This window comes from Bison bison, unplaced genomic scaffold (assembly GCF_000754665.1).
Source record: "Bison bison bison isolate TAMUID 2011002044 unplaced genomic scaffold, Bison_UMD1.0 scf7180017864451, whole genome shotgun sequence".
Classification (NCBI taxonomy): domain Eukaryota; kingdom Metazoa; phylum Chordata; class Mammalia; order Artiodactyla; family Bovidae; genus Bison; species Bison bison.
The window spans coordinates 7,848,918-7,861,072 of record NW_011495013.1 but is presented as its reverse complement, the minus strand read 5'-3'; the positions used below and the strand labels follow the sequence as shown (position 1 = coordinate 7,861,072).

General features: G+C 42.2%; 1 protein-coding gene across 5 annotated transcripts in view; it reads left to right on the top strand.

Annotated features, from left to right (window-relative positions):
• TEC (tec protein tyrosine kinase) overlaps positions 1 to 12,155 on the top strand; it is a 170,350-nt gene that overhangs the window by 141,799 nt on the left and 16,396 nt on the right. For all 5 annotated transcript variants that reach the window (XM_010858892.1, XM_010858890.1, XM_010858891.1 and 2 more), the window contains exons 9-11: positions 965 to 1,019; positions 6,410 to 6,489; positions 8,021 to 8,154. In XM_010858892.1, the coding sequence (XP_010857194.1) occupies positions 965 to 1,019; positions 6,410 to 6,489; positions 8,021 to 8,154 (269 nt within the window). The remainder of the gene's footprint in view (positions 1 to 964; positions 1,020 to 6,409; positions 6,490 to 8,020; positions 8,155 to 12,155) is intronic.

The following is a 12,155-nucleotide window of genomic DNA, read 5'->3' as shown; positions in this document are numbered from 1 at the left end:
TGGATTCCTGGTCGGGAATTAAGATTCCACATGTCACACGGCCAGAAATATAAATAAACCTGACAATTTGAGTTCATCTTCTTCGGCCAACTTGCTTATAATCCCATGGAGAGATTGAGCTGTGGAAAGCAAGGGAAGGGGTGTACTTCTGAGCATGAAGTGGGAGATGGCAGTATCCATCTTTCCTTAGGAAAAATTTCCCAAGGGGTAAAAGGGACGCTGATATGCAGGGGCTTAGCACAGAGTGGGGAGGGCAGGCGCCACTGCTTGGCCCTGGCGGAGTTCCTACAGCACACCTGAGGAGGCTCCCAGGGGTTAGGACTGTACTAGAAGCAGTACGTCGGGAAGACCCAGGAGGCCTCTTCTGTTTTGCTGTGTTTCTTTCAACACTTGGGACCTTTGTGAAGTTCACTAGGGGAGTCTTCCTGATAAGCTGAGATGAAATCTACTGCCTGTTGGTGGGATGGAGGCTTAGGATTAGATTTAATTTGAATTAAAGACAATAATGTAGTGATATTTCCTGCATATTTGAGTCTGTGGGGTAAAATTCATTCTTGCTGTTATTATAATAGTGAAAAATAGAAATGATTTTTATGTTAACTAATAAAAAAGAGCTTAAGTAAATTATGGACTGTGAACTATATTGTTTTGCAAAGATGTGCGTGATACACTGTTAAGTGAAAAAATCCAGGTTCTGATACAGCAAGTATACTTTGATCAGCTTTAATAATGAAAATGAGAATGTTAGCATACATATGGGTCTTTATAAAAATACGGGTAGAAAAAGTCTGCAAGTATGTACATCCAAATGTTACTAGTGGTTTTCTATTTTATAGAGATCATGCATGATATCTTGTTCTTATTTATTGTTTGTCATTGGGGAGCAGTATTGCCTTGCTAATTCTAAAAAGAAAAAAGAACAATTAAAGTACCTGAGGTCTTAAACATATCTTTTTCTGTTCAGATGGTATTGCAGAAATATGAATAGGAGCAAAGCAGAGCAACTCCTTAGAAGTGAGGTAAGTGTTTGTACTTGTTTTGTGGGTTTGCTTCCAGCACAGAATCAATTGAAATTAATTCCCGATTAGAAATTCCACCTACCTCTGTGACCAAAGCCTAAAAAAATACCATGATGTACATACAAATTAAAAAAAAAAAAAATTTAAAAGTGAAGGCTGCCATATTTGTTTCCTGGGGCTACTGTAAACAAAGTACCACAAACTGAGTGCTGTACCAAAGTAGCACAAGCAGAAGTTTGTTGTTTCACGGATCTGAAGGTCAGAAACCTGAAATCCAGATGTCAGCAGGCTGGGCTCCTTCGGGGGCTGTGAGGGAGGGATCTGAATGAGGCCTCTCTCCCTTTCTCCCTGTGGTTCTTCCCTCTATGCGTATCTGGCTCTGTGTCCAGATTTCCCTTTTATAAGGACTCCAGCCACATAGGATTAGGGCTCCCTGCCCCATGACCTCATTTCCACTTGATTGCCTCCATACATCTCCACAGAAGGTCACGTTCTGAAGCACCAGGGATCAGAACTCCAGTGTGTGTTTTTCAAGGGGGAAAGAAAGTCCTTGTTCTTCAGTCCCCCAGTCGTGTCTGACTCTTTGTGACTCCATGGACTGCAGCAGGCCAGGCTTCCCTGTCCTTCACCATCTCCAGGAGTTTGCTCAAACTCCTGTCAACAGATTTATGCTATACTATGCTATGCTAAGTCACTTCAGTCGTGTCCGACTCTGTGTGACCCCATAGATGGTAGCCTACCAGGCTCCCCCGTCCCTGGGATTCTCCAGGCAAGAACACTGGAGTGGGTTGCCATTTCCTTCTCCAATGCATGAAAGTGAAAAGTAAAGTGAAGTTGCTCAGTCGTGTCCGACTCTTAGCGACCCCATGGACTGCAGCCTACCAGGCTCCTCTGTCTATGGGATTTTCCAGGCAAGAGTACTGGAGTGGGGTGCCATTGCCTTCTCCGAACAGATTTATAACAATGGATAATAGCTATACATGGCCAACGTTTTCTTTACTGTTTCTTACTGATTTATCATTTGCTACCTTAATGTTAGTACTTATATGTATTTTTATTTTTTGCTTCAAGTTGTTTTAAAACAGTTTAACATCAATATTACATGCTATCTTTTATAAATGAAATGTTAACACAGTATTTAGTTGCCTTTAGAAATGTGCCAAAATTCTTGCACTTTAGAAATAATTACAGTGGCAAGATGAAATCCAGTCTAGAGGAAGCTAAGTGGACTGAATAAGGAGACCCATCCAAGTCTAGCTGTTACTTTTCTAGTCTATTTTTGGCATCTGTAAGGCCGAAATGTCGTGTTAGAAGATGACCTCTACAGTTCTCTGCATTTATGACCTAGTTATTCTATTTAGTAATAGTTCTGTTAAACCTGTGCTTTCTCATTTTGTCTCCTGCTTATTATCCCTAGTTGAGGTTTGGTTGGGTGCTTATTTCTTATAGTTTATGTTAAGAGATCAGTACATTCATGCATGCTAAGTTGCTTCAGTTGTGTCAGACTCTTTGTGACCCTATGAACTGTAGCCTGCCAGGCTCCTCTGTCCATGGGATTCTCCAGGCAAGAAAACTGTAGTGGGTTGCCATTTCCTCCTCCAGGGGATCCTCCGGACCCAGGGACTGAACCCATGTCTTTTACATCTCCTGCATTGGCAGGCAGGTTCTTTGCCACCATTGCCACCTGGAAAGCCCATACTGGAAGAGAGCAATAGCAGGTGATTATGCTTGATTCAGAGATCAAATTGCCAACATCCACTGGATCATCGAAAAAGTAGAGAGTTCCAGAAAAACATCTACTTCTGCTTTATTGACTACGCCAAAGCCTTTGACAGTGTGGATCACAAAAAACTTGAACATTCTTTAAGAGATGGGAATACCAGACCACCTTACCTGCCTCCTGAGAAATCTGTATGCAGGTCAAAAAGCAACAGTTAGAACCAGACATGGAACAACAGACTGGTTCCAAATTGGGAAAGGAGTATGTCAAAGCTGTATATTGTCACCTTGCTTATTTAACTTATATGCAGAGTACATCATGCGAAATGCTGGGCTGGTTGAAGGACAAGCTGAAATCAAGATTACTGGGAGAAATATCAATAATCTCAGATATACAGAGGACGCCACCCTTATGGCAGATAGCAAAGAGGAACTAAAGAGCCTCTAGATGAAAGTGAAAGAGGAGAGTGAAAAAGTTGGCTTAAAGCTCAACATTCAGAAAACTAAGATCATGGCATCTAGTCCCATCACTTCATGGTAAATAGATGGAGAAACAATGGAAACAGTGACAGACTTTATTTTCTTGGGTTCCAAATCACTGCAGATGGTGACTGCAGCCATGAAATTAAAAGACGCTTGCTCCTTGTAAAAGATGCTTACTTCTTGGAAGGAAAGTTATGACCAACCTAGATAGCATGTTCAAAAGCAGAGACATTACTTTGCCAACAAAGGTTCATCTAGTCAAGGCTATGGTTTTTCCTGTGGTCATGTATGGATGTGAGAGTTGGACTGTGAAGAAGGCTGAGCGCCAAAGAATTGATGCTTTTGAACTGTGGTGTTGGAGAAGACTCTTGAGAGTCCCTTGGACTTCAAGGAGATCCAACCAGTCCATTCTGAAGGAGATCAGCCCTGGGATTTCTTTGGAAGGACTGATGGTAAAGCTGAAACTCCAGTACTTTGGCCACCTCATGTGAAGAGTTGACTCATTGGAAAAGACTCTGATGCTGGGAGGGAATTGGGGGTAGGAGGAGAAGGGGACGACAGAGGATGAGATGGCTGGATGGCATCACTGACTCGATGGACGTGAGTCTGGGTGAACTCCGGGAGTTGGTGATGGACAAGGAGGCCTGGCATGCTGGGATTCATGGGGTGGCAAAGAGTCGGACATGACTGAGCGACTGATCTGATCCGATCTGATCTGCTCCTTGTAAGAAAAGCTATGACCAACCTAGACAGCATATTAAAAAGCAGAGACATTACTTTACTGACAAAGATCCATCTAGTCAAAGCTGTGGTTTTTGCATTAGTCATATATGGATGTGAGAGTTGGACTCTAAAGAAAGCTGAGTGCCGAAGAATTGATGCTTTTGAACTGTGGTGTTGGAGAAGACTCTTGAGTTCCTTGGTTTGCAAGGAGATCAAACCAGTAGATCCTAAAGGAAATCAGTCCTGAATATTCATTGGAAGGACTGATGCTGAAGCTGAAACTCCAATACTTTGGCCACCTGATGCAAAGAACTGACTCATTGGAAAAGACCCTGATGCTGGGAAAGATTGAAGGCGGGAGGAGAAGGGGACGACAGAGCATGAGATGGTTGGATGGCATTGCTGACTCTATCTATTGACATGAGTTTGAGCAAGCTCCAGGAGTTGGTGACAGACAGGGAATTCTGGCGTGCTGCCGTCCATGCAGTTGCAGAGTCAGACACACCTGAGTGACTGAACTGAACTCAACTCATGCTTGATTCATATGACATGTCACCTCTCCTCCCATTCTGTGGGTGGCTCCACAGTGAAAAGCCGCTGTAGGGCAGTGGGTACCTAGAAGGCTTGAGGTCTAAATCCTGGCTCTGCTCTTTATTAGCCATTTGACCTGGGGTAAATTTCCAACCTTTCTGTGCTTCATTTCCTCACCTGTAAACAGGTAAGGGGATAATAGTAGTACCTACCTCAAAAGACTATTTTGAGGACTGAGTAGATCCACATATAATATATCAAAGCAGAGTAAGTTTTCAATAAGTATGTGCAGTGGCACCCCACTCCAGTACTTTTGCCTGGAAAATCCCACGGACGGAGGAGCCTGGTGGGCTGCAGTCCATGGAGTCGCTAGAGTTGGCCTGAGCGACTCTAGCGACTTCACTTTCACTTTTCACTTTCATGCCTCGGAGAAGGAAATGGCCACCCACTCCAATGTTCTTGCCTGGAGAATCCCAGGGACGGGGAAGCCTGGTGGGCTGCCGTCTATGGGGTCGCACAGAGTCGAACACGACTGAAGCGACTTAGCAGCAGCAGCAGCAGCAGCAGGGACTTCCTTGGTGGTCCAGTGGTTAAGACTCTCTTCTCCACTGCACTGGGCACCTGTTTGATCCCTGGTTGGGAAACTGAGATCTCACATGCCACACAGTGCAGCCAAAAACAAAAGAAAATAAGCACACAGACAAACAAAATGTGTTTTACTAGAAAATCTTCCAGCAAAGATAAAGGAATAGTTCTGCTTTATAGAGTAAAATCATTTCCAGGAAATTTTGTGTAAGCAAATAATGTTAACTCATGGGAAACATAAATCAGGGGAAACAAAGTTTACTGACCAATAAATTATTATGATCATTGTCCCTAATTGTTCTTATCAGATTTATTTTGGGGGCTTTATTTCATTCCATTGTCTTTCCTAGGAATAAGGAAAGACTGTTTTTATTTTCATCTGCTAGGCACACTTTCCAAGCAGATTCAGTGTTGGAGACTGACTGTGGTGCTGTTGGTGGAGAGGTGTTTGAGGTTCCTGGCTTCTGTTTCTTGCTCTTAGGCTTAGAACTTGATGAGGATTTATCTCTTGACCATTCACTGTGTTTCTGCCTTTTGGTTTTCTCTGCTTAAGTTGCTTGTGCTTCCGTCTCTCCTTTTGTAAAGAGTGATATTTAACATAGATTTCTAGGGGAATTAAGGACTTTTTTAAGTGTTTCTATAAAGAGCACTGAGATGTTTATAGGAAAAATGCTATGTGGACAAAGATGATATAGAGTTAGGATTCACGACTTCTAGAAAATACAAAAAATGTATGAAATGAAACCCCGTTGTTAAGAAATGCCGTTTTCAGTAACTGTTTCCCCATATGTCCAGGAAGTAAAGGAATTGCAAAACTTGTCTGTCAGTTCTGGAAGGGCCCTGAGAGATTATCTTGTTGAAATGTCTCCTACTAGTGTGTGTTCCATGCATTGGAGAAGGAAACGGCAACCCACTCCAGTATTCTTGCCTGGAGAATCCCAGGGACAGGGGAGCCTGGTGGGCTGCCGTCTATGGGGTCGCACAGAGTTGGACATGACTGAAGCAACTTAGCAGCAGCAGCAGCGTGTGTGTGAAGAGTTACAGCTATGGGGAATTATGAGTGTGCTTTCTTTAACCAGTCCGTGGGTCGCAACAGTCCACGGGTTGCAAAGAGTCAGACACGACTGAGCGACTTCACTTTTACTTTCACTTTCTTTAACTAATCTCACGGTCCAGTAATGTGAAGTGAAACATCACGTGGATGACTTACCTGTTGCTAAGTTGTGCTTCTCCAACCAGATTTTCTAGGCAGAGGATAATAATCATAAAATCATAAGACCGGGTTCTTGGATCTTCTGTATGGCATTGATATTGGATTGAAATAAAATTTTTCTTAACTTGGATTTTAGGATAAAGAAGGTGGTTTTATGGTAAGAGATTCCAGTCAACCAGGCATGTACACAGTTTCCCTTTATACAAAGTTTGGAGGGTAAGTAATCTCTCTGTCTTTTAATTCAGAATTTTTGAATGCAGTTCTTACATAGCTTGCATGGATTCCTGAAAAAAAGCTGCAATTCAGAATTTTAAAATCTGAACTTGATTTCTAAAGTCTATGTGCTGTGCTGTGCTGTGCTGTGCTTAGTCGCTCAGTCATGTCCAACTCTGTGTCCCCATGGACTCTAGCTTACCAGGTTCCTCTGTCCATGGGGATTCTCCAGGCAAGAACACTGGGGTGGGTTGCCATGCCCTCCTCCAGGGGATCTTTCTGACCCAGGGATCGAACCAAGCTCTCCCGCACTGCAGGTGGATTCTTTACTGTCTGAGCCACCAGGAAAGCCCTAAATTCTATAACATTTTTGTATTCATATCTAGTAATTGTCCTCATCATTTTCTATATATGTATTTGTTGAGAATGGCTATAGAAACCTTGGGGCTTCCCAGCTGGTACAGTAAAGAATACAACTGCCAATGCAAGAGACTCAGGTTTGATCTCTGAGTCTGGAAGATCCCCTGGAGTAGGAAATGACAACTCACTCCAGTATTCTTACCTGGAAAATTTCATGGACAGAGGAACCTGACTGGCTACAGTCTATGGGGTCACAAAGAGTCAGACACCACTGAGGGACTGAGCACACACACACATAGAAATCTTAGCAACATTCCACAGATAATTACTTTGTACTGTGCTAGTGGTAAGGCTACCACACTGAGTTGCTTCCAGTTGCTTGGTGGGGATTTCTTTCAGAGAAGCAAACAGGCAGTGCTGGTATATATGAGTGAGTGCTGGGCAGAGTGCCTGTGTGGCAGGGTAGTGGGGTACATAGCCCAGACACATCTGAGTTAGTCATTAATACTACCTACTGACATCCAATCTGAGACCTGATGGGTGAGGCAGGTGGAGGTTGGAGGGAGGGGAACAAGTGTTTCTGACACAGGAAATTGCTGGACCCAGAAGTGAAGGAGCACTTGGCAAGCTGAGGAAAGTGTATTGTAACTAGATTGTAGAATGGGAGGGGTGGGGCAAGGGAGGAGAGAGGAACCTGAGAAGGAAATGTGAAGTCTGAGCTTTATCTTAACACCAGCAAGAGTTCTCTGAAAAGGACTTTTAGCAGATGACTCAAGAAGATCTGTGTTACAGAAAGATATCTAAAACAGAAGTTGTACATGTTTTATAAGTTCAGTTTATTCACTTTTAGAGGTCCTCTGAACATTTGTAACATCAATAACAGGGACAAAAAGCAGTAGCCAGCTAATTGCTATTTTAAGACTTTAAACTATTAGTAAAGAGTTGGTAGAAATTCTTTTTTACATTCTCATGCAAGAGATCAATGATGTTATCAGTGACCACTTTAAATCCCATCTGCTAATTTGAAAGGTGAAATTAAGAAGAACATGGGGAAAAATAAAATTTGTGTTGGAGACTAGATGGGGCTATATGTAGGGACCCTGGTAGAAAATATCTTACAAGTGAAGTTATGTTATTCCAACTTAGTTCTAACACATTTGGATTTTTGTTATAGCGAAGGTTCCTCAGGTTTCAGGCATTACCATATAAAGGAAACAATGACATCTCCAAAGAAGTATTATCTGGCAGAAAAACATGCTTTTGGTTCAATTCCTGAGATTATTGAATATCATAAGCACAATGCAGCAGGTAAGTAAGCTGTTAAAACTATTTCAAATATGCTTAGAATAATTAGACATTGTGATGCGTTCTTCCTGGAGCAATTTTATATTGCAATTAGTTGTAGAATGTCATTGGTTGCATATTAAGGAAATGATATATACAAAGAAAAATCAGAAATAATGACTAAAGAAGTGCAGTCTTGACCTTTAAATGCAAGTTATTTTTGTTGTAGGTGGCAAAGGTTCACATTTCTGTGGTTTATACCCTTGGTGCTGACAAACACTCTTTGCTTGACCAAACTTTAGTCAGGGTCTGGAACCATCTCCTAGGTCCATCAGTATATTTTCTTATAAAATCCAATTTTAGCAATAACACTGCTATGTCAGTTTAACCAGAACCTCTTAACCTTGAGATCTGATACATATCTAAGCACCCTCAGTATCTGATTGAGTTCCTCATCTCCAGTCATCCCCTGCGTGATAGTCCGGCACCCTGGCTTATCTTCAGTGAGAATAATCTTGCTGCAAGATTCCTGATAGATGGGCTTAGCTAGAACCATCCCCACTCCTCCCTCCACTGGTGTTTCTTTTAGTAATTTTCCACCCACTGAACCCCACCCTTCTCCTTGGCTGTAAGCTTTCACTTACGCATGCTGTATTTGGAGTTGAGTCCATCTCTCTCCCCTATTCTAAAATCCCATTGCTGTGGTCCCTATGCCTGTCACAGTGGTGCTGATTGAAGCCTGCCGAACCATCTGTGACAGTGTCGTTGAATTTTTTTTTTTTTTCCTTTAACAGTACCAGACTAAAATTCAACATATGTCTGTGTCAGAGTTGTCACAGAAGCTACCAGATGAGCAGCTTGGGTTTAGGTCTATGTTAGAGGCTTCTAGAAACTAGAGTAATAGTGTCCCAGACAAGTTTCCCATCTTTCTGAATCTCTGCTACACTTGCCACTGAATGGGAATAAACCAAACACCAAAAATAAAACCAGAGACCACAGTTTTGCCCATTGAGGCTCCACAGGATGAAACAGAGAGGTTTCTAGCTTTTGACTTCAAAGGTATAACTGAGTAGAGAGCCAAGCATCCAACCCAATTTATAGATACTTTATTGAAGGCTTTGGATATTTTATTGAAGGCTTTTGCCAAGAATGTTGATATTTGTGACTCTCTTTACTTTTCTCAGATAATGATAGAAACCGTTATTGAAATATAATTTACACATCCTAAAGTTCATCTGTGTGATATGTTCATAAATTAGTAATTTACAGAGTTGTGTCAACTGTCACCATAATCTCAGGTCATTTTTACTATCCCCCACAAGAAATCTTGAACCCATTAATCAGTTCAGTTCAGTTCAGTCGCTCCGTTGTGTCCGACGCTTTGCAACCCCATGAATCACAGCATGCCAGGCTCCCTGTCCATCACCAACTCCCAGAGTTCACTCAGACTCACGTCCATCAAGTCAGTGATGCCATCCAGCCATCTCATCCGCTGTCGTCCCCTTCTCCTCTTGCCCCCAATCCCTCCCAGCATCAGAGTCTTTTCCAATGAGTCAACTCTTCGCATGAGGTGGCCAAAGTATTGGAGTTTCAGCTTTAGCATTATTCCTTCCAAAGAACACCCAGGACTGATCTCCTTTACAATGGACTGGTTGGATGTCCTTGCAGTCCAAGGGACTCTCAAGAGTCTTCTCCAACACCACAGTTCAAAAGCATCAATTCTTCGACTCTCAGCCTTTTTCACAGTCCAACTCTCACATCCATACGTGACCAGTGGAAAAACCATAGCCTTGACTAGATGGACCTTTGTTGGCAAAGTAATGTCTCTGCTTTTGAATATGCTATGTAGGTTGGTCACAACTTTCCTTCCAAGGAGTAAGCGTCTTTTAATTTCACGGCTGCAATCACCATCTGCAGTGATTTTGGAGCCCAGAAAAATAAAGTCTGACACTGTTTCCACTGTTTCCCCATCTATTTCCTATGAAGGGATGGGACCAGATGCCATGATCTTCGTTTTCTGAATGTTGAGCTTTAAGCCAACTTTTTCACTCTCTACTTTCACTTCCATCAAGAGGCTTTTTAGTTCTTCTTCACTTTCTGCCATGAGGGTGGTGTCATCTGCATATCTGAGGTGATTGATATTTCTCCCGGCAATCTTGATTCCAGCTTGTGCTTCTTCCAGCCCAGCATTTCTCATGATGTACTCTGCATATAACTTAAACAAGCAGGGTGACAATATACAGCCCTGATGTACTCTTTTTCCTATTTGGAACCAGTCTGTAGTTCCATGTCCAGTTCTAACTGTTGCTTCCTGACCTACATACAGGTTTCTCAAGAGGCAGATCAGGTGGTCTGGTATTCCCATCTCTTTCAGAATTTTCCAGAGTTTATTGTGATCCACACAATCAAAGGCTTTGGCATAGTCAATAAAGCAGAAATAGATGTTTTTCTGGAACTCTCTTGCTTTTTCCATGATCCAGTGGATGTTGGCAATTTGATCTCTGTTTCTTCTGCCTTTTCTAAAACCAGCCTGAATGTCTGGAAGTTCACAGTTCACATATTGCTGAAGCCTGGCTTGGAGAATTTTGAGCATTACTTTACTAGCATGTGAGATGAGTGCAATTGTGCAGTAGTTTGAGCATTCTTTGGCATTGCCTTTCTTTGGGATTGGAATGAAAACTGACCTTTTCCAGTCCTGTGGCCACTGCTGAGTTTTCCAAATTTGCTGGCATATTGAGTGCAGCACTTTCACAGCATCATCTTTCAGGATTTGAAATAGCTCAACTGGAATTCCATCACCTCCACTAGCATTGTTCATAGTGATACTTTCTAAGGCCCACTTGACTTCACATTCCAGGATGTCTGGCTCTAGGTCAGTGATCACACCATCGTGATTATCTGGGTCGTGAAGATCTTTTTTGTACAGTTCTTCTGTGTATTCCTGCCACTTCTTCTTAATATCTTCTGCTTCTGTTAGGTCCATACCATTTCTGTCCTTTATGAGCCCATCTTTGCATGAAATGTTCCCTTGGTATCTCTAATTTTCTTGAAGAGATCTCTAGTCTTTCCCATTCTGTTGTTTTCCTCTATTTCTTTGCATTGGTCGCTGAGGAAGGCTTTCTTATCTCTTCTTGCTATTCTTTGGAACTCTGCATTCAGATGCTTATATCTTTCCTTTTCTCCTTTGCTTTTTGCTTCTCTTCTTTTCAGAGCTATTTGTAAGCCCTCCCCAGACAGCCATTTTGCTTTTTTGCATTTCTTTTCCATGGGGATGGTCTTGATCCCTGTCTCCTGTACAATGTCACGAACCTCTGTCCATAGTTCATCAGGCGCTCTATCAGATCTAGTCCCTTAAATCTATTTCTCTCTTCCACTGTATAATCATAAGGGATTTGATTTAGGTCATACCTGAATGGTCTAGTGGTTTTCCCTACTTTCTTCAATTTAAGTCTGAATTTGGCAATAAAGAGTTCATGATCTGAGCCGCAGTCAGCTCCTGGTCTTGTTTTTGTTGACTGTATAGAGCTTCTCCATCTTTGGCTGCAAAGAATATAATCAGTCTGATTTCAGTGTTGACCATCTGGTGATGTCCATGTGTAGAGTCTTCTCTTGTGTTGTTGAAAGAGGGTGTTTGCTATGACCAGTGCATTTTCTTGGCAAAACTCTATTAGTCTTTGCCCTGCTTCATTCCGTATTCCAAGGCCAAATTTGCCTGTTACTCCAGGTGTTTCTTGACTTCCTACTTTTGCATTCCAGTCCCCTATAATGAAAAGGACATCTTTTTTGGGTGTTAGTTCTAAAAGGTCTTGTAGGTCTTCATAGAACCGTTCAACTTCAACTTCTTCAGCATTACTGGTTGGGGCATAGACTTGGATTACTGTGATATTGAGTGGTTTGCCTTGGAAATGAACAGAGATCATTCTGTCATTTTTGAGATTGCATCCAAGTACTGCATTTCAGACTCTCTTGTTGACCATGATGGCTACTCCATTTCTTCTAAGGGATTTTTGCCCACAGTAGTAGAT